The 23,419-nt window shown below is 35.9% G+C and overlaps 2 protein-coding genes across 11 annotated transcripts in view; one reads left to right on the forward strand and one right to left on the reverse strand.

The window, feature by feature from the left end:
* Nucleotides 1-1,054: 1,054 nt before the first annotated feature.
* On the reverse strand, nt 1,055-13,892 carry LOC115217211 (PR domain zinc finger protein 5). Its single transcript, XM_029786854.2, has 5 exons — nt 13,758-13,892; nt 7,776-8,109; nt 6,592-7,249; nt 3,377-4,095; nt 1,055-1,822 (listed from the first exon to the last, which is right to left on the reverse strand). Exons 1-5 carry the CDS (start codon nt 13,787-13,789, stop codon nt 1,358-1,360), a joined length of 2,208 nt encoding a protein of 735 aa, XP_029642714.1. The 5' UTR covers nt 13,790-13,892; the 3' UTR covers nt 1,055-1,357.
* The window catches only part of LOC115210273 (mediator of RNA polymerase II transcription subunit 24), a 51,450-nt gene continuing 40,466 nt past the window's right edge, over nt 12,436-23,419 (forward strand). For 3 of the 10 annotated variants that reach the window (XM_036506868.1, XM_036506881.1, XM_036506918.1), the window contains exons 1-7: nt 14,022-14,159; nt 14,650-14,715; nt 15,729-15,801; nt 18,165-18,338; nt 20,073-20,155; nt 20,877-20,989; nt 22,749-22,972. In XM_036506868.1, the coding sequence (XP_036362761.1) occupies nt 15,744-15,801; nt 18,165-18,338; nt 20,073-20,155; nt 20,877-20,989; nt 22,749-22,972 (652 nt within the window). In that variant the 5' untranslated portion in view covers nt 14,022-14,159; nt 14,650-14,715; nt 15,729-15,743. Of the gene's footprint in view, nt 12,459-13,721; nt 13,741-14,020; nt 14,298-14,649; nt 14,716-15,728; nt 15,802-18,164; nt 18,339-20,072; nt 20,156-20,876; nt 20,990-22,748; nt 22,973-23,419 lie in introns of those variants that run through there. The other 7 variants (XM_036506874.1, XM_036506913.1, XM_029778768.2 and 4 more) reach the window with 7 other exon arrangements.

A 23,419-nucleotide genomic window follows, 5' to 3' on the forward strand; every position in this document is an offset into this window, starting at 1 on the left:
CGAGTACGCTGCTCTAACCACTAGGCTATGTGCCTCCACTATTGAAGAAATAATAACTAAAAAATGTATTTGATATTGAGTGTGAGATGTGAAACAGTTGGTATGATAAAAGAAGGAGCCAGTGTATCAAGTTCAGCAAAAGAGATTGCTGGATAAAGTACTAGATTTCAAAATGTAAGAGCTGGGATCAATTTGTTTGACTAGGCCCTTTAAGGCAGTGCCTCAACACAGCCTCAGTCAAATGACTGAAACAAATATAAAAGAAATTAAAAATAAAAAGATGCATTTGCACAATAAATTATATCTATTATAGCTCATAGATAATAGAAAGTACACATGTGAGTGTAAATTTAAAATGAATTCAATCAGAATTCCATTTCATAGATGGCATTCAGTATGAATTAATATAAAAACATAGAGTAAATATATTAATAGAAAATTTATTCATTACTTGTTGATAAATCTAGTGTCAACAAAAAAAAAAAATCCCAAGTTTAACTTACAAATATAATTTTCAAAAATATCTTATATATATATACATTCATACACATGAATAAATTAGATTTATATATTAATGACTAAATGTTTTGATATATATCACATATATATGTATATGTGTATGTGTGTATATATATATATAAATATATATATTATGTGTAAATGTATGTATATGTGTATCTATATATATGTATGTGTGTGTGTGTATATATATTATAAACATTTTGTAAACACTAATTTGAAATTTAAAAAGAAAATTCCAAATGACTTAGATCTGAACCAGATATCATTTGTTGTTATTGATTAAATCACATTCTATTTATATCAAGTATTTCTTGAGGTAATTCTTACCAAGGTATTGAATAAAGATTATTTAGCTTAGAGGCAAGGGTATAGTGGGGTTTAAAACTTGAGTAAAAGTAAAAACATTTATACCTTAATTTAAGATAGAATCTAATTTAAACTCAGTGTGGTGCAATTACTAATGCAGTCAGATAACTAACAGAATCCCATCATTTGGTTTGTTCTTTTTCAAATTCAAATTAGTTGTTTTTGCTGTTTAATACCAGTTCAACCTTGACTGAGCAGGTCTATGATCAAAAGCATTCCAGCTATGACCATCCTGTCCTTTCTTTTTTTTTTAGTGGGTATCGAGGACTACATTACCTACAGTATATTTCACTTTTTGGAAATTTTGGGAAATGATTTGTGGAAGATTTGGCTGCTATTTTGTAGCAGGTCAAGTAAGCCCCTTGACTGACTCAAATAGCAAAAGAACCTTAATACTCTTTGTGTGTGTGAGTGTATAATATGTGTAATATGCCCTATCTTTAGAAATGAAGTTAGAATAAATATCAATTCAGTATGGTGGTAGATTATTGGTTAAATAAAGTAAAGCAGCTGTTGTTTCATTAGTCTGAACCAAAGGTTGTTGAATATTATCGCCATTCTGATCATAAGTGACGCCTATTGGGGAAGCAGCCATCACTTCTTGTACTAAAACTTCGTGCTCTTGACATGTTGAAGCATCATTGGTAAAGCTCTGCACAGAGACTTGTTGCAAATTAGAGCAACTGTCATGTGACTCGATGTGTGGTAAGACACACTGGACATCTGATCCATCATGTGTCCGCTTATGTCTCATGAGTGCATAATTTGTATTGAACCGTTTATCACAAAGTGAGCAGTTGTAGGACCGAGGATTCACATGGATGGACTGAATGTGTTTCTGTTGAACTGAACGTGTTTTGAATGAAGCCCCACAGTAGTGACATAAGTGTGCTCGGATATTTGAGTGCATTGTCATATGTTCATTTAGATGAGCCTGAAAATACAATATAGAATAAGTCAGAATATAACAAATCAAAGTGAACATTATCATGTTCTCAACAAGAATGTATAGCAATGTATTTCAAATATTATATTTCATGCTCACTGGGAAATATCTTTTCCAAGGGTTAATAAAATAAATACCAATCAAATACTAGGTATGCAGGGACTGATTTCATTAACGATTCCTACACTCTACACCTTAACTTGTCAGGAATTGATGCTTCATATAATACTAAATAGATAATTTCAATAGAAGTGACCAACCTAACATTATTTAATGAATCAAACACATCCATCAATAACAGCACCACAACATCCATCATCAAAATTTAAATTTGATGGAGGCAGGTGTCTGTACACTTTCTTTGTAATAGTTATTTTCATATAATCTTAGAATATTCCTGCTATTAAACCTAATTTTTCTTTACAACCTTACAGGCACAGACATGGTTGTATGGTTAAGTAGTTACTTCTCAACCAAGTACTTTTAAATTCAATCCCACTACATGGTACCTTGGGCAAGTGTCTTCAACTATGGCCCCAGGTCAACCAAAATTTTGTGAGTGGATTTAGTAGATGGAAACTGAAAGAAGCTTGCCATCATCATTTAACATACCCTTTTCCATGCTAGCATGGATTAGATGGTTCAGCAAGGACAGATGAGCTAGAGGGCTGCATCAGATTCTAAGTTTACTTTGGTATGGCTTCTCCAGCTGAATGCCTTTCCTAATGCCAACCACTTAACAGAGTGTACAGGGTACTTTTTATGTGACACCAGTAAGATTACCAAGTACCTGCAAGATAAGATCCCTAAACTGTGTCTATCTCTATGTGTTTATGTTTCCTTGACTTGACACTACGTAATAGATATAAACAGACATCAGTGCCATACAATTAGCAACCTTCATTTCCAGTTTTCTATGGTAACACGTCCACCCATGGGTAAATATTATCTTGCTGGGTAGGGAATCCAGCATCAACAAATTCCATTTGATACATGCAAGCATGGAAAAGTGGATGCTACAATAATGATGACAATGACTCTATGACATAGAACAGTTTACAATTTTGCTATCATTTATTGATAAAGATTGTATTATGTGCATCACAGATGTATGACGCTGTATGACACTGAAACATTGATAGCAGAGGTGAATGAATTAAGTATGGTAAGAGGGATTATCATAGATGAATTTACTAATAAATAATTAAAAATAAGGATAAATAAAATAGCATATATAAATAGTAATATTAAAATATGCCAGTCATTTGTTATATGGAAACCGTTTTAAAAAAGAGAAGCAGCTTAAATTTTGAATAAGTGATAACCAAGTGCTAAACTTCACCAAGTGTCCTTAGGCAAAGCACATTGCACTACTTACCTAAAATAGTGGTCACTTTTATAAAAGGTGTCAGTCCATAATATTCAAGAAGCAAAGATCCAAATTTTCAAATCCTTTCTACCTCATGCAAACACAGAAAAAGGAATACAAGGTAACACTTATTAATTATACATATTAGAATGCTTCAAAACTGTATTATTTACCTGTGATCGAAAAGCTTTAGTACATAGTGTACAAGTAAATGGAAGAACCCTTGCAGATTTATCCAGGTGTGTAAACTTGTGCTGTGATAAAGCATCTGGTCGTTTAAAGGCCTTGCCACAAAGATCACACAAATATGGACGCTGATTACAATGAACATTGTTTCTATGTCTCACGTAATGTTCCTTGCGCTGAGTTTTATAACTACAAAAATCACATTGGTAAGTTTTAGTGAGTTTCGTTAGAATATTACTTGAGTTATCGTTCGTAACTGTTTCATTATGACTTAAACGTAGATGGCTACGGTACAAATGCCGGCGTAGAGTCTTGTATTGACATTTTGGACAGGCATACAACAAGGTATGATGTTTTCGTTGTGTGCTATGTCTATTTTTCACATGCCGAGCAAGTAGCTTGTTACTGTCTGTACTGTATTTACATTTCATACACTGCAGTAAAGTATTACTGTGAAGGACTTCATGCCGCCTCAGATGACTCAAACGAATGCTAGTGAAATCACATTGTTTACACTGGAACAAATTATTATCTTTTTCATGTAATTTAAGATGTTTTATAAAATGGCTTTCTCTTTTGGATTTGAAAGAACATTCACTACAAAAAAATTTAAATGGGGCTAAGGCTTCATAGTTTTTCTTCAAGATACGTCGTCCTGTGAATGTGGAACGTTTACTTTTGTTGATAAATATCAGAGAACTGTCATCTGAAAATATAAAACAGAAAAATCTATTTATTAGGAAACTATCACCTAAATCAGATTTATAGTTTAGTAGCATATCATCAAAAGACAAAGTCTCTCATTATCATTATGCTAATTCCCATAACTCTTACTAACATAATATCTATAACTTATGAATGTAGGTTTTAGGAAAGATTGTCCATCTAGCCCATAACATTTATCTCTGGCTTCAACCTGGCCCACAAAGCCAAACACTCTTGCCCTAATCTCAAAAAAACAAAACAGTACTTTAAATAACATACCTGTGGCCTAGAGCACATTTTGTCCATGTAATATCAGTTTTTTTCCTTTTTCTATGCCAGCATGTGTTGGAACTTTCAGTCTTATTTCATATTATGATTCATCAAGCTTTATTATTATTTTGGTCTTAATCTTCATTAGTTAAAGCTTACCCCGCCACCCACCAAATGATTATTATATAGAATTACATGCATTATATTATAGGTTTTTAATACTTTTTCAATAAGTAGATTATTTCTTAACACTTTAGTATTTAAACCAACCATATCCAGCCAGAATATTCTACCTGCTTTATGTTCAAACTGACTAGATCTGATCCCTCACACTTATATTATAATGTCATTCTAAAAGTAAATTACCATGTTATCAAAATCTTGAAGCTATGAGATAATGCATAATTAATTCAAAAGGATATGAGTAAGTAAATATTACTTTTAACAGAATAATCTGAATGCTAAAGGGTTAAACTATGAGAACCACAAGTTATTATTTTAGTTTGCTTTATTATTAAACATAAATTGCATAACAGGTAAATGAGCACATAAAGTACTCAGTTAACAAGGAATGGCACCAAATACTGAAAATGTCTAGAGACATTTGGACATGCCAGCTAGATATCTGTGATCTAAAATACTTCAATGCTGACATAGGACTGGCATGTGATTGAGCAAAAATCTGCACACACATTTCAACTTAAGTTTGATGATAGTAATCCTATACATGGGAACAACAAACAAAAAACTCTCTTGTAGCAGTAGAACTTGTCTTTAGATATGAGTTATGCCATACCAAAAAAGTTTTATAAATGTTAAAGAAATTTCTTCTCTACTCTAGGCACAAGGCCCAAAATTTTAGATTGACCCCAGTATGCAACTAGTACTTAATTTATCGACCCTGAAAGGATGAAAGGCAAAGTCAACCGCAGTGGAATTTGAACTCAGAACGTAAAGACAGACGAAATACTGCTAAGCATTCACCCAGTGTGCTAATGATTCTGCTTGCTCGTTGCCCTAATGCTTAAGAAATATTGACTGAACAAAAACACCAGTGTAACATTTGTATTTGTGAATAAATTTTGGGACAAGGTTAGCAATTCCAAGGGAGCAGGTAAGTTAATTATGTTGACCCCAGTGCTCAACTGGTACTCTTTTTTTTATTGACTCTGAAAGGATAAAAGTCGACCTTGGTAGAATGTGAACTCAGAACATAAAAGATGGACAAAATGTCACTAAGCATTTTGCCTAGCATGCTAACAATTCCGCCAGCTCACCACTTTATATTTGTGAATAAATATTACAATCACTGGACTCAATTTAAAATTATGAATAGCCTTTGCCCTTTTATGATGAAGTTAGTGAGAAGGAGCTGAAATATCATAAAATCCTTCAAATGAATTGGCTACCTAAATGAGATCGCATTTCAGATAAATGCAGATCCAACTTAAAGTTCACTAACATTTTCAGTTATTGCTTTCTTTCACCGATTCAATTTATACAATACTATTATGGTGTACCCTTTTGTTTTAACTCCATGAGTGTAGTGGGTGCTTTTTTTTTTTTTTTGTGCGGGTGGCACGTAAAAAGCACCCACTACACTCACGGAGTGGTTGGCGTTAGGAAGGGCATCCAGCCGTAGAAACACTGCCAGATCTGACTGGGCCTGACGAAGCCTTCCAGCTTCACAGACCCCAGTTGAACCGTCCAACCCATGCTAGCATGGAAAGCGGACGCTAAATGATGATGATGATGTAATCTAAAAGTTTATTTATTGTAGAAGGGAAAGAAAAGAGAAAATAGGAAAGCTTCTGACAATGCAGAAAGTTTCACAAAATCTTTATATTTCAAGTGCAAAAATGTTTCTGGTTACTTTTGGATAACATTTTAATGTTACGTTTCTTATTGTTCGAATATATTAATGTTAAGATCCAGACCATTAGCTCATGGAATAAGAACAATCAACTTCATATGGTAGGATACTTTATTTTACATGCCCCAATTTAACCTAAATTTTGGAAACGGGTAAAAGACAATCTCATATTGGCATAACATTAAGGTATCTAGAACTAAGCATCATTTTAATGGTCCACCAATACCCATAGAAATAAGTTAACTAATTCAGTATTTTGTTGTAGGAACCTATACCTCTGAAATTAGTCGTTGTTTCTATATACATTACTTATTTTCCTTTTAAAGTTCTCTCTTTAAAAGAGTAAATAAATACCTTTTGTTTGTACCTCTTTGTTAATATTTTCTTGACTGTTCAATAAATCTTCTTCAAAAGAGAAATTTTCTGGCTGTTGACCACAATCTAGAGATGCTGTATCTGGAATATTTTCGTTAGATTCAGTACCTTTTTCAAAAGTTTCATTTGAACATAAAGTCTGTTGTGTTTGTGCATCAGTCTTTGATTTTATGTTATCTTTTGGTGCCAGCGGCTGTTTCCTTGGCCTGCCAACTTTGCGCTTTTTTATACTAGTTTGTTTTTGATCTTCATGAGTTGACGAATAAAGAGAATTTACGTAATTGATATAGTGTGGATGTTGCCTAACTTCACGGCCATGGAGGGAGATCTGAGGTAGTAATAAATTACATGATATTCCTTTATCGACCATATCAGGTTTTATTAAAGTCTCTTTATGACAACTTGCATTCAGGTCCACATTACATTCTTTGTGTGTATATTCAGAGTCTAAAAGATGACGAAGAGCTTTTTCCAATTGTGTTAGGGCGATAAACGATCCTGAGACACTTGCTCCGTCAGTAGTCATATTAACAGCAATTTTGTATTTTGACTGTAAATTATCCAAAAATGTCTGATTATTATGAGGTATTGCTTGCATTACTGATGATGATAATAGTCCTGTAAGATGTGAAAATATCTGAAAATAGTAAAGAATATGCAGTTAGGAAAAGATGAAATAAATAATATAAAGTTAAAATTTAAAGAATTAAATATTAAGATGAAGATAAATAATTATTTCTATACTAACAAAAGCCACCGATTTGGAGGGAAGGATGTACTGCTTGTACTTGGAGGCAGTGTTCACCAGGTATAAGTTGAGTAGGCTCCGACCAGTGAATCCATAAGGATTACTCGACTCCAGATGACAGGCAAAATCAACAACCTTTCCACCTATGGGATTGCTGTTAGAATGTAAAGGGACGTAACTAATGACCACAAAACATTTTGTTTCCTCAATATATGAGGACAAGATCAGAAATTACACATGGCCTGGAACAATGAAAGGCTAGGTTGACATCGGTAGGATCTGAACTCACAATGTAAAGAGACATACAAATACTGCAAGGCTTTATTGTCCGATGTCCAACAAATTCAGTCAATTCACCGCTCTAACGAATAATTCAGAAGGAAAAAAAAGTTCATTAAAAAACCTGTAATATTACCTCCCCTTGCTCATGAAGGACTGGATCGTATTTCCTCTCGTGCAAGTTGGCAGTAATTCCTTCGAAGGTTGTATCACCATTGGAAATAGCATTTGATTCTACACTTGCAGGATCTTCCTTCAACTGAATAAGGGTTGAATTTACAGTGTCTTCACTAAATGGTATGAGTGCCTCAACAACAACACGTTGTGGAATATCATACTGTTCTAATCCAGAAACAGTCTGAAGAGTCAAATTTGTAGATGGTAAGTTACTCCATGGAATTTGTCCTTCCTGGAAACAATCTGATGGCACTGATACGATTGTAAATGATGCTTGTTCAGGTAAATCATTTCTGAATAGAAGTAATAGAAAATAAAAATTAAATTAAAAGTATTCTTGAAAATTAGAAGAATCTATAAACGCTCTTCTTTTGTAAAAGGGAAGGAGATATAATGAGCTCTGGTAAGAGAAGGTAGTGCCCACGAGTATTCACAGGGTCTCCAAGACTGAATGGTGGAAGGGAGAAAGATATCCTCAAACCAGAGAATGCTTGCACCAGAGTGGATTGCTAAAGGCATCCAAAGCACCAGGAGGTGATGTTAAACTGAGTGACAAACTGAGTCTACTACCAAAGTAGGCTACAGTAGGATTTGAACCCAGAAGGCAAAGACCCAGAACAAATACTGCAAGACATCTGGTCAGAGGTTCTTAGACTTCCCCGAATCCACCAGCCTAGATTGCTATTTTTTGATTCCAAAAAAGATGAAATGCAAAGTTGATCCCAGTAGGAGTTGAACTCAGAGCAGAGAAAGTCACAACAAATACAGTGAGGCATTTTATTTGATGCTCTAAAGCAGTGGTTCCCAAACGTTTTCGGGCTGCCACCCCCCTTGACACCTAGGCCACATTTCTAGTGCCCCCACTTTAACTATCCATCACAAACATAGACCTCTTTCTGAAGCAAATTCAAAGCAACTGTATTTCACAAATAAAACTTATGAACTATTATTTTATTGTTTTTACATGAATCACTACCTTATTATTGCCCTACATTTTACATGATTCGCCACCCCATTACCACCCCACATTTTACATGAATCGCTACCCCATTATCCATTATTGCCCCACTCTTCTGCAACACCCCAGTGGGGAGGGGTAATACCTATTTCTTTACTACCCACAAGGGGCTAAACACAGAGGGGACAAACAAGGACAGACAAACGGATTAAGTCGATTATATTGACCCCAGTGTGTAACTGGTACTTATTTAATCAGCCCCGAAAGGATGAAAGGCAAAGTCAACCTCGGCGGAAATACCACCCACTTTAGGAACCAATGCTCTAAAGAATCTGCCAATTCACCATGTTTACTGGTATTACTTTATTGATGCTAAAGACAAAGTAGAGTCTGCTGGAATTCAAGCTCAGAGCTTTGAAGTTCAGAATCTGATATTATAAACTGTCAAGTGTAATGTTTAACCCCACACAAAAATTTTTAATAATGCATATATCATGCAAAGGAAAGGCCTAATAAGTATGAATTTGGTGCTACTTGAAAACTACTGGAAATGTTGCAACATGAAAGCTCTATATATCAGATTAACCCATTGTACAATCCATTATAACAGGACAGTTGGATACATTTAGTTGGGAAGGGTTAAAAGAAGTCAGTGAAACCATGTGACCAAGTGGTTAGTGTTGAATTCCTGATTTTATGGTTGTATTTCAGTTCCCATAATGGGTGGGCTGTTGTGCTCTTAAGTAAAATGCTTCATTTCATACTGCTCTTGTCCATTCCGTTGAAAATGCATATGAGCAACAGCTGAGGATCAACCCTGCAAAAGGGTTTCTTAGTCACTTATGCAACACAGAAACCAGAATAAGTTCCAGCCTGAAACTGTTGGTTTTAGACCAAAGCTAAGTAAGATAGAAGTTATCAAGTTAGGATGAGATAAAAGCTAAGATGAGGACAGTTTGGTGATGGGCCAAAGATTATAAATCACGAGAAAATACCTAGTAATCTAGCACATTACTTTTTATTATGCAGTCCAGAGTATGCCTGTACATAACGTACACACTTGGACAAATGAGTTTTATATTTTTTAGTTTAGAGTTGAGACACTCTGTCTTATGGAGAATATTTAATCAACATGGAAGGTTATCAGAGACTAGAAAACTTAACATTTTTACAGAAAGTGATGGTTTTAGCTGTGTTCATGATGCCATTTGAGATGTGTAGTACTGCATTTTGCTTCTGTTAAATGAGTCTGGACAACTAACTACCTATTTCTTTACTACCCACAAGGGGCTAAACACAGAGAGGACAAACAAGAACAGACAAACGCTATTTCTATACTACCCACAAGGGGCTAAACAAGAACAGACAAACGGATTAAGTCGATTATATTGACCCCAGTGCGTAACTGGTACTTATTTAATTGACCTCGAAAGGATGAAGGGCAAAGTCAACCTCGGCGGAATTTGAACTCAGAACGTAGCAGCAGACGAAATACCTATTTCTTTACTACCCACAGGAGCTAAACACAGAGAGGACAAACAAGAACAGACAAACGGATTAAGTTGATTATATCGACCCCAGTGCGTAACTGGTACTTATTTAATCGACCTCGAAAGGATGAAGGGCAAAGTCGACCTTGGCAGAATTTGAACTCAGAACGTAGTGGCAGACGAAATACCGCTAAGCATTTCGCCCGGTGTGCTAATGATTCTGCCAGCTCGGTGTGCTAATGATTCTGACAACTAACTACCAATGATAGAATGCTTTCTGAGTCTCAGTTCCTGGAGGACAAGCATGTCTGTCTGAGGAGTTGAGATTGAGTATAAAGCCTGTGTATTGGAAGGGAGAGAGAAGTACAATATTACCTACATAAGAGTGGCTGTGGTTAAAGGTAACATATAGGTTTTTTGGGGTTTTTTTAATATAGAGAAAGAAAAATGTGAAAGAGGTAACTAAGACCTGGTGTTCCTTCAACGTGATAGAATTAAAATAGGAGAGAGCTTTATCACTAAACAATATGATGGAACAACCCGACTGGAAGCTTCTGACCTATATGACCAATGACAGATAAATCTCAGCAGTAGGTAATTTTGCAAACAATGTTGCATGGCTGTGTGGTAAGTAGCTTGCTTATTAACCACATGGTTCCAGGTTCAGTCCCACTGCGTGAAACCTTGGGCAAGTGTCTTCTACTATAGCCTCGGGTCGACCAAAGCCTTGTGAGTGGCTTTGGTAGACGGAAACTGAAAGAAGCCCGTCGTATATATGTATATATATATATGTGTGTGTATATGTTTGTGTCTGTGTTTGTCCCCCCCCCAACATCCTTGACAACTGATGCTGGTGTGTTTACGTCCCCATAACTTAGCAGTTCGACAAAAGAGACTGATAGAATAAGTACTAGGCTTACAAAGAATAAGTCCTAGGGTCGATCTGCTCGACTAAATGTGGTGCTCCAGCATGGCCGCAGTCAAAATGACTGAAACAAGTAAAAGAGTAAAGAGAGAGTCAGGACATAGCCAGATGTTTTGCATCATGGAGTATGCAGAATGGTCCTCAGCTGAAAACATGCAGTGGTAAATTGCATGAGGAGAGGTAGTAGAATCACCGACTGGAAGTTAAGTGTTTTTGTCATGTGCAAGTCACCATTTAAAGAATACAAAATTTCCTTCTTTTGGCTAGAGAAGTAGAAGCCTATTAACCATTCAATGTCTTTATCATTCAGGTTACATACACAGTATTAAATGAATATTAAGGTGGCAAGATGAAAGAATTGTTGGCATGCCAAGTAAATTGCTTAGCAACATTTCATATGTCTTTGCATTCTGGATTCAAATTCTGCTGAGGTTAATTTTGCCTTTCATCTTTTCAGAGTTGATGAAATAAATATTGGTTGAGCCCAGGGGTCAAAATAATCGAAATTTCAGGTCTTGTGCCTATAGTAAAAAAGATTTTTTAATGAATACAGAATAAGAGAGTGATAGAATAAGTACTAGGCTTAAGATACAAGTCATGGGGTCGATTTGTTCAACAAAAACTGTTTCAACATGGCCGCAATCAATTCTTTTACTTGTTTCAGTCGTTTGACTGTGGCCATGCTGGAGCACCGCCTTTAGTCGAGCCAATTAACCCCAGGACTTATTCTTTGCAAGCTTAGTATTTATTCTATCAGTCTCTTTTGCTGAACCGCTAAGTTACAGGGACGTATACACACACATACATATATATATATATATACACACGTATACGACGGGCTTCTTTCAGCTTCCGTCTACCAAATCTACTCACAAGGCTTTGGTCGGCCCGAGGCTATATATTTCTTTATTGCCCACAAGGGGCTAAACATAGAGGGGACAAACAAGGACAGACAAAGGGATGAAGTCGATTACATCAACCCAGTGCGTAACTGGTACTTTATTTATCGACCCCGAAAGGATGAAAGGCAAAGTAGATCTCGGCGGAATTTGAACTCAGAACGTAATGGCAGACGAAATATCGCCAAGCATTTCGCCCGGCGCGCTAACGTTTCTGCCAGCTCGCCACCTTCCGAGGCTATAGTAGAAGACACTTGCCCAAGGTACCACGCAGTGGGACTGAACCCAGAACCATGTGATTGGTAAGCAGGCTACTTACCACACAGCCACTCCTACGCCTGTATGTGCATTAAAATTCTAATTTTCAAAGGTAAGAATCCCATTGAATATACTGAATTGTCGACTAAGTAAATCTTTTATTGTTCACTTTTTCTTCTATTTGTATTCTATTCTGTGCCGGGCATGCACTTTTAGCTTTCAATACTCTCTTTACCTCCCACCACCACCAATTTAGCACACTGCATACAATAAGCTCATTTATATATTTTTAATTTATTAGAAAATTTTCGTTTTGAATTACTTTATAAACGGCGATCTTTGATTGCCTTATAAACATATTCCGCTATATTTTACTAAGATGATCAGTGTTCAAAAGAGCCCAGACATAGTTGCTGTTAGGGTAAACAATAGGCTTTAGGAATTAATTCTAGAGTAACCAACACTTATTTCATGATGAGGTGTGTTGTTGCTTACTGACTGCACGGTTTATTTTGGGAGGATGGGGAGCGTCAATATGACAGGCTTGTTTGTTTATGCATCTCAAATATAATAAATACTGCAAGGAATTATGAACAATAAATGGTAATTTTTTTTTATACCCAATAAATTATACCGTCCCATATGGGTAATACATGTTATTACTGTCATGCTCCGAGAACCAACGAAAGGGGCCTGTCCCCGGTCAATCAATCTGCTAGAAATAATAACCAAATCTCCTCTAAATAACACCCTATGCTTTCAAAAACATAGAAACAATTTATACTAGAGTTGTAGGATTTTTAGTGACTTTATTAACTAAAATATTTCCAAAATTTTTTTTAATTACTTCTAGATTGCAACGTTTGAATTTCTATTCACTGGATGCCTTGAAAGAGCAAAAATAAGCTACTATTTAAATGCTATTGTTTTTAAAGTTAGCCGTGATCGAGCTGACTGCCAATCAAGAATGCCGATGATAAGCATCTTGTATTATTTTTCAGACCCGTCTTTTTCGTTTTATTTATCTTTTTATGACAGCCAAGGGAAATTTGGCTGCTATTGCTAGCAGGTTGAACGTCTGCGCAGAGGCTTTCTCGCTATGTTATAAATTGGTGAAGTTATAACAACAAAATACTAAAAAAATATATTTCTGATCTATGGTAGTGTTTTTCATCGAATTTTTTGTTATCATTGAGAAGGTGGGGATCAAAAATATTATTTTGCAAAATTCTATATTTCCGCTACATTTCACCCAATTTAAACAATGTAGTTGGGTAAAGTGTCAGATGTGACACAAAAGCCCGAAGAGAGAAACATGCGGACTGAATGGTAGATCCGGGCACCTAGCGAGCTCACTAGGAAATGGGATCTACACAGAGAAAACACGAACAAATGTAATTAGCATACTTACTGATCAATATTATCATTTAAATCTTTTTCCATTTATAAAAAATAAACAGCTAAATAAAAGCACTGAGCCAGAATTAGTTAGAAAATTAAAACACTCAATGTTTAAAAAATCCAACAAATAAACGGAAACTTTTTTTAATATTAGAAAGTGAGGTTAATGTAATCCTGTAATTTGATTGGTTAAGAATAAATATTTCTTTATGCTAGTTTATTTCTTAAAATTAATATTTTCCCTTTTATAAAGGTTAAATTTTACGAATTAAATCCTATTTATTTTTTCCTACTTATTTAAAACCACTTTTAAATTAAGTTATTAAATATAAGTAGAAAATATAATATATTTTTTTTAATATTCTCATGTACATCGCAATGTCTGGCTTTCATTTGGAGAAGTAGCTGAATTGTAAATATGACATTTTAACTTATGCTATTCTGAGAATATAATGTGTGCTATTATCAACGTCGTTTCTTCAATGTGAATTTCTTAAATACTATGTTAACGTTAAATTAGTGTAGACTTTTCTCATTTTTCCATTCATAAGTAAGTATTTCACCCGGACATTTTCCAGTCTATTTCTGTTCTCTTTTTAACAATTATTTTGAATTTCTTCATTATTTATAATACTATTTTTAAATAGTACATTCAGCAAAAACATTCATTGATTTCTTTTTCTTTATTCTAATTATTGGCATAGACTAATATAAAGCATGGTTACGTTTTTATGGCTATAATTTTCAAAACAAAGTTGGTATGTCTTTTTCCTGGTCGAGCGAACCTACGATCAAAGACATTCCAGCTATATAACCAGTCTATCTTATTTTTGAAATATAATGTCTATTTGTTCTAAACTCAACGATCGCTTAGATATATTCTTCCCTTTTTGTGTCGACAGATTTTGATTTGAATGCGATTTGGCGGCTATTTCTACGAGCTTGGACGACTTCTGTCATGAAGAAAGGTGAGTTCTGACATTTCGAAAGGACCAACTGGAAACGTCACAACTCGCCTCATCTCACTGCACACCGACTTACCATATTTTACAATTTTAGTAACCTTTCTCTTTTTTTTTATTTTTTATACTGGTGCAGATCTCCCTAGTGTGATCCTTGAGTTTTCTATTCCAGTTTCACTTTTGCCAATGGCTGCTAGTATCATCTTGTTTAGCGGCCGGCAAGTTTTTTACTTTGACTTGTTGTTACTGTTCATTTTATTTGTTTGTATGTGCTTATGCGTATCTGTGCACGCACATGCTATTAAATTACGTTCCCTATTCCATTTACTTAAGCATTCAGTCACTCTGCCTGAACTCTCTTGGGAGGGTCTATATAATTAGATCAATTTAGAATTTGTCATATAATTCGTCAACATCGAGAAAACCTCCGTCAGGGTCCCTCACTCTGTGATCAGTGGCCCCCGAAGAAGCTAGAGGTTGAGCCATTCAAACAATATACAGGGGGTGCTGTCACTAAGATGATAGCCACGAATTTAGTGTACATGTAGAAGTTCACTAGGGCTCGATTTTCAATGCCCTCCTATTCGTTATTGTTCTTCAAGTCATAACAGAAAAGCTTATAACTGGTTGCCCCTGAACTACTACTATATGCTGGTGACCTTATTTTTTTTATTATAGAATCGTAAGAGGAATTAGAAAAGACATTCCAGATGCGAAAAGCAAAACCTAGCTTCAAAGAGCCTTCACAAGTAAACAGCGTTCTACACCAAAGTAAAATATTCTTGTTTCATAGAAACTGAAATGATGACAAATTGAAATTATAACTGTCTTGTGTTTAGTTTCTTGTTACTGCAAAAAAAAAAAAAACATTAGTTTGTAAGCCTTACAAACTAGTACTAATTTTGCCACTGTCCAAAATATTCAAGATTTGTCTGAGGGCGGTGTAAAGCCTTCTCAGATCAGTTTGTGATTTGATAAATTTTAATACCCCCTACAATACTCTATACTTTTACCCCCAGTCTTTCTCAGCAGACATGAAGACAAGAAACCCTCCTTCCAAGGCAATCTTAAATTCTCAGAAAGTTCGTCCAGGTATGATATTCTACTCCTCTAGGAAAAACTAATATAATTAAGCAACTGCTTTCAGGTGTTTTTTGCCTGGGGGAAATTAACACTTTCAAATCATTAACACTTCACATCCAAAATTCCAGTATTGGCATCACTTAAATCATCTTGATTATTCAAAACACTGGAAATCAGTCGATATATTTTATTGTTTGCAAATAGGAAATTGTACTATGGAACATTTATTTGCAACATTGACGCTAAAATAACTACCTTCCATTCCAACTTGAGATTAATAATCCAACAGATCCATGAGTTAGCTGATGCTGCCTTCTTCTTGTGAATAGTCCACACACTTTTGCAAATAACCCTATTCTGGCCATATATTCTTGAATAGAAAACCTATGGGTCCTCAACCATTGATAGTCTTATTTTAAATGTCTGCTGTGCATCATTAAGATTCAGCAAACTACTTGCATATAAACATCACATGTCTCAAATGTGCTTAACACCATAACTAACAGAAATTCATGTGCAGAAATACAAACCAGACTAACACTTGCAAAGATTTTTTTTTGTGCTTTAAACCAATGGCAAATAATTCTTATACGAGGGACGTTCAATAAGTAATGCCCCTGACTCACTTGCGTTTGTTTGATCTAGCTGAAATTTTGTATGTGCAATTATTTATATCTCTATAGATTAAGTGGCAAATTACAGCTCTGAACTAATTGTGGTTTCTGATTTACAGGTGTTTGAACTGAGTCAAGTGTGAAATGGAGCCTGTTGAGTGTCGAGCAGTGATCCGGTTTTTGTATTTGAAAGGTCGCACACCACGGGAGACTTTTGATAAAATGAAAGTAACTTATGGTGATGATGCCCCATCATATGACCTTGTAAAACGCTGGCATCGTGAATTCAAACATGGTCGGAACTCTGTGGAAATAGCTCCCAGATCTGGTCGCCCCACTTCTGCCATTGATGAGGCATCTGTCCGTCAAGGTGAGGCTGCCATTTTGGAAGATCGATGCATAACTATTCACCAAATAGCCCATTACGTCAAGATTAGTACTGGGTCTGTGGAAACTATCATTCATGACCATTTGTATATGCAAAAGGTGTCTGCCAGATGGATTCCCAGGTTGCTCACACCTTTCCAGAAGCAAGAACGTGTCGAGTGCTCAAGGATGAATTTGGAGATGTGCCAAGAAGATTAGTCAAAATTTTTCAAAAGACTGATTACACAGGATGAAACCTGGGTCCATCACTATGATCCAGAGACCAAAGCCCAATCAATGCAGTCGAAGCACCGTGACTCACCTCCTCCAAAGAAGGTAAGGGTGCAGCCCTCCGCTGGCACGGTCATGCTCACAATCTTCTGGGACCAGGACGGAGTAGTGATGACAGATTTCCTGGCAAAGGGTACCACAATTACAAGAGCCTATTATGCTTCACTTTTGAGGAAATTAAGAGAAGCTATCAAAATCAAGAGGCGGGGCAAGATCAGCAAAGGCATCCTCCTCCTGCAGGACAACGCTCCGGTCCACAACTCGCATGTCGCCAGATCAGAAGCACAGGCGTGCGGCTATGAACTCCTCCCCCATCCCCCTACTCTCTTGACCTTGCACCCTCTGATTTTCACCTCTTCCCAGCCATGAAGTTGTTTTTGAAAGGAAAGAGTTTCCCAGATGATGCAGCCTTGATTTCTGAAGTCACGTCATGGTTGGGGGACCAAGCTGGGGTCTTCTACAAAAACGGCCTCCAGAACTGCATCAAACAATAGGAGAAATGCGTAACTCTGGGTAGTTCCTATGTAGAAAAAGACTAATAACTATGCCAAGTTTCGTTGCTCTACCCCTATGGGAAGTGGGTCAGGGGCATTACTTATTGAACGCCCCTCGTACATTTAAAAACACTTAAAGCAGTAATTCAGATTTAACATAAAGAAAATACCCCATATGTCTGTAGTGTAATATTAATACATTAGACAATAACTTTAGAAAAAAGAAAGTCAGTAAATTAAATTTGTATTCTAAAACATCAGTATTGATAATTTTATACTGAAATTGATATTTAGATTTTATTTGTTTTCTATGTAAGTATAAAAAGTTGTTAGTTTAAGGAGCTCAACTACTCACTGTTGTGTCATGAGTTGAAATTTACCTACAGCTGTTGTAATCTCATAATCAAGTCATTACTCTGCTTGTATCGTTAAAGTTATCAATTCATATGCAAATGTATCAAACTTGTAAAACATCTGAGCCCTATTACCTTAAAAACTGATGTAAAACTGGAAATGAAATTTTATACGTTTAGTCAAGTTATGCTATTAATTGCTGCTTACTTTATTTGTTTTTGTTTTTTTAATTGTGTAATTTTTACTTTTGCAGAGACGCATAAATTAACGGAAAATATGGTTGCAGATTCCAAAACGGATTCTGTTTCCAGCCTCGTGAGAGCTGTGCTTGTGAAAGCATGGCGAGAGCGATGGAATGAAATAAGATGGGGAGTTTGCTTGAAACGAGTTCTCGCTAGCTACCCTGAAGAAAACTGTGACCTTGCTGGTTGGTGCTAACTTTTTTTTTTTATAATTATGTACAACTCCCCACTTGCTTTTATTAATAGTCAAGTGTTACCTGACATTATAGAACTAAAGTAGCCTCCCTTCTTACTATTCTATCTTGAATGGATGTAATGGAAAATCGTTTCCAACTATGAATTAATAAAGACTGATCGTATAATTCTGTTCTCTCAAGCATAAGTGACTCTTTCAGCCTCTCTTCCAGCAGGTAGCTAACATAAAATATGTTTAGTTTAATGATGAATAAAACCTGATAAATGTAAACTAGACTTAGTATATATCAAATAGCTTTTACACCATTCCAGTTTTGTGTATTTTATAGATCTTTTAGTTTGTTTTGGCTGCTGGTTTGATTATCTTTTTATTTGAACAGATGGATGAATTAACAGCAGGTGGCAGGCATATGGTTTGAGTCTTGTAGTGGGCCTGTTACTCTTTTCTTAAATTCATACCAATAACGTGTAATATCGATGGTATGAATGTAAAAGTTAGATAGTTCAGGCAAGTTGATAAATTAAAATGTTATGGAATGTATAATGAGAATGGATATTAGTACATTTCAGAAATTATGCTTTTTGTCTCTTCGACAGTAGGAAGAATAAGAGATTTTTTATTTCTTGAACTATGCTCATAACTTCTACTCATACCAATGTATCTTTCCCTTTACATAGTGATAAAGCTATTTAAATCTACAACCACAATTATGATGTAGGCATTTTCTTGTATGTGGAACTTTTTCTTCTATTTTACATCCATTATTTTTTTTATATATTTTCATGGGTAAAATGGTTTATCTCTTAGCACAGTTGCTTTTATCCTTCTGATAACCATCCAAATATAAAATAGAGGTGGAGCGTGTATTTTTTAATTTATGTTTAGTTTGGCAAATAAGAGCAGAATTAAGTACATTTCATGGGACCTCACATATATGATATGGATATAAAGTTATTCTGGCTCTTGATAACATGTGCTTTATATAGCTTTTATCATTCAATGTAACAACACCAGTTATAGGATCTATTAACTTTTATAAAGTGTTCTTTGTACATTTACAATCTTAGCATCAGAATTAGTATGCATCTAAAAGAACCACAAACTATTCACCATCCATGTGATCTGTCTCAACTAATAAGTATAACAATTAATATTACTAGCGTAGATGGCAGAATCATTAGCATGCCGGGCACAAGTATCATTTCATTACTGGGGTTGATGTAATCAACTTACTCTACAAAAAAAAATTGCTGGCCTTGTTCCAAAATTTGAAATTGATATTAATAGTATAGATAAGGTGGTAAGCTGCCATCTTACCACCTTATCTATACTAGTTGGCAAAATGCTTAGCAACAGTTTGTTTTTACATTCTGAGTTCAAACTCAGCTGAAGTTGATTTTGCCTTTCATCATTTCGGGGTTGATAAAATAAATACCAGTAGAGCACTGGGGTCAATGTAATTGATTTACTCCCACCCCCTAAAATTGCTGGCCTTGTGCCAAAATTTGAAATCAATATAATTACTCACTATTAAATTTGAAATAAAATTATGTAAAGGAAGTCAAAAGTGTGACATGTTTTTATTGCATCAAATTATAAATAATGTTCTGCTTTCTTTTTGTCATGCTGTATTTGACTACTCAGAGAAGAGAATTATTTCACAATAAAACCATTTTATGTAGCTAAGACTTTAAAAAGATCATTACTTTTACTTTTCATACAGAAATACTACTACAGCAAGCTTTAGTTGGTACGAGCCCAAACACTTTGGTTATGTCTTACCTCCGTCATGCTATCAGTTCTCAAGTAAGTTATGTTTATAAAAATAAAATTTTATTCAATTGTAATGATTTTTTTTTTTTTTTGAAAATTCACTTACAAAATCATTGAAATGTAAATTTTCTAAGTATTTTCTTAATTTTAACAAATCATCAATATTCAACATCTGTTATTCATGCTAGAATGGATTGGATGACTTCACAGGAGCTGGCATCTCCAGAGGCCTCACAAGGTTCCGTAATCTGTTTTGGTTTGGTTCCTACAGCTGGATACCATTCCTAACACCAACTGCTTAACAAACTGGGTGCTTTTTACGTTGCACCTTGGTTTTAGGACATCAATTCTGTTGTGGATGGATCTTCTTGAGTCACAGGAGATGAAATCATTATATTGCATTTTAATGAATTAATTAGTAAAAGTTTTCAATAATAGGAGTAAAATCAGCATGAAAATTGTTTGTAGAATCATCTTGATCGACAGACTACTTCTTGGAAATGTGTACATTTTGTGTATCAATAAAGAAATGAATTGTTATAAATATATGTAATATCAAATTTTTTTAAAGGCATTGTTTGATTCTATAGCAGCGTTTTAAAGTTAGCTTTTTCATTATATTTTATTCAAGAGTTTAAAGTTAATTTTAGTGTCTTCTTTAGCCATAAAACCTGCATTTTAAATATTTAATATTTGAGAGCTTAATTTGGATTTTATAAGTCTGTTTACAAATCTCTTTTATTCCTGTTTTCAGCTCATCACTCACAACGTAGCCTACCGAAATATTACAAAATTTGAAGACTTCAATCGACCTTACTGTATTCTTGGTTTAGTGGAACTGGTTGAGAGTGTAACAGTAAAGTTTAGGTAAGTTAGTTAAGCTAATTTGTTTTCATTTCAGTACAGGCTGTGTGATAAAAAGTTTGCTTCCGAACCACATGGTTCCTGGTTCACTCCCACTGCATGGCACCACTATAACCTCAGGTCAATCAAAGCTCTATGAGTGAATTTGGAAGACAGAAACTGAAAGAAGCCCATTGTGTGTGTATCCTTGTCAAACCATCCAATTCGTATCTGCATGGGACATGGATGTTAAATAATGATGATCGTCATCATTGTTCAACATCTGTTTTCCATGCTGGCATGGGTTGGACAGTTCGACTTGGTGGGTCTGGGAAGCCAGGAGGCTGCACCAGGCTCCAATCTGATCTGGCAGTGTTTTCTACAGTTGGATGCTCTTCCTAACGCCAACCACTCAGAGAGTGTAGTGGGTGCTTTTTATGTGCCACCAGCATGGGAGCAAGAGAGGGCTGGCATTGACCATGTTTGGCTGGTACTTTTATGTGCCACTGGCACAGGAGCCACTCGGGGCAAGGGGGATGGCATCGGCCACATTTGGATGGTGCTTTTTACATTCCACCAGCACGGGATACCAGACAGGTGGCACTGGCATCAACCACAGCTACAATTTCCATTTGATTGTGGTTTGATTAGATTTTGATGTTGATGTACTTAACTCAGTAGGTCTCCTCAAGCATGGCATGTTGCCTTACGATCCAAAAGGCACTTTTGAGTGGGCTGCTTATGTGACACTGGTGTAGGCTACAGCTGTGATCTCACTTTATTTGCCGGGTCTTCTTGGTCTTCTGTTATTGCCTCTGTGAGGCCCAGTGTTCAAGATAATATATAGTTACATTTAATCATGTTAACTATCGAATTCTATGAATTTATTCTTTATGTTTTGCCCTTAATCAACCCTGATCCAGGAGGTCTTAGCCATAACAACATTGTTTGTCTCAGGCTACATCATTTAATGTCTTTCCTTTTCAAAGACAGTAGGGTTGTGGTTTGTGATAGATTTGGCTGTTGTTTCTAGCAGGTCTACTGCCCCCATCCTTCCCTGTAGATTCTCCCAAGTAATGTAATATCATAGGGTAATATTTATCCTCACTTAAACATGGGCGTTCTATTAAACAAACTATACTGCAGCAGTTTAGCATGAGAGAAACTCTCATATAAACAAGAGTGCATTTTGCACAAAAAATGCTGATATGAGAGTTTTTCTCATGCATACTACAGCAGTATAGTTTGTTCTAATAGAACATCCATGTTTAAGTAGACATAAATATTATCTCTCAGTATTGATATTGCCTCTCTCACTAATATATATTTCTAACCCCCTTTGCTTGCGAAGACATGTTGGGGCAAGTGAAATCGAAATCAAATTGAACCAGCCAGGATCCCTGGTCTGGTGGTATGTAAAAAGCACTATCCGACTCGTGGCCGATGCCAGCGCCGCCTCGACTGGCTTCCGTGCCGGTGGCACATAAAATGCACCAATCCGACAGTGGCCGTTGCCAGCCTCGCCTGGCACCTGTGCAGGTGGCACGTAAAAAGCACCCATTACACTCACGGAGTGGTTGGTGTTAGGAAGGGCATCCAGCTGTAGAAACATTGCCAGATAAGACTGGAGCCTGGTGCAGCCTTCTGGCTTCCCAGATCCCCGGTCGAACCGTCCAACCCATGCTAGCATGGAGAACGGACGTTAAACGATGATGATGATGATGATGATTAGTAATGTAATATATGCTTATGTGCTAATTCTCTTGTTTTGTTTGTTTTTCAGTTTTGCTTGTACTGCTGACTCTCCTCTGGTTTTATCACGTTCATTACAAAAGCTACTTCATTGGTTGCTACTTTGTATATTAAAATCTTTACAAAGACTTGCTGAAGGTAGACAAACCCAAGAACATATCACCATTATAGACCGAACGTGTACTGCTATCCAGAAGATAATGCAAGGAGGTCCTATATGGGCATTGTTATACATTGCCAGATCTGAAGATAATGGTAATTACCTGCCAATACTATTCACATTTCTTGTTATTGAGGTCAAATGATTACTTAGTGCAGCATAGAGTAATTAAAATTTTAATTATCTTACCCCTAGTTAATGTCATTTCTACTGTAAGCTCAAGGCCTGAAAATGGAAGGTGGGGTGGCTGGTTGATTACATACCACCCCAGTACTTGACTGGTATTTATTTTATTGACCCCAAAGTGATGAAAGGCAAAGTTGGCCTCAGTGGAATTTGAACTCAGAGCCTGAAGACAGAAATAATGGCTGCTAAGCATTCTGTCCAGCATGCTAATGATTCTGTCAGCTCACATTCAATAGACTTAACTTTCACTATGTGGTTCACTCCAACTACACAGGGCATTGGGTGACTAATACTTATAGCCGTGAGCTGACTAATGAATTTGGTAAACAATAATTGCAGGAAAACTAGTGTATATG

This window comes from Octopus sinensis, linkage group LG1 (assembly GCF_006345805.1).
Source record: "Octopus sinensis linkage group LG1, ASM634580v1, whole genome shotgun sequence".
NCBI lineage: Eukaryota > Metazoa > Mollusca > Cephalopoda > Octopoda > Octopodidae > Octopus > Octopus sinensis.

Bases quoted from the DNA above. Each gene is read 5' to 3' on its own strand.
- LOC115217211 (XM_029786854.2), bottom strand. From the start codon at position 13,789: ATGGAAAAAGATTTAAATGATAATATTGATCA. The intron at 8,110-13,757 runs GTAAGTATGCTA...ACTTCTATTCAG, and splicing joins TTAAATGATAATATTGATCA to AAATGATTTACCTGAACAAG. The intron at 4,096-6,591 runs GTATTTATTTAC...TTATATTTTCAG, and splicing joins CAAAGAGGTACAAACAAAAG to ATGACAGTTCTCTGATATTT.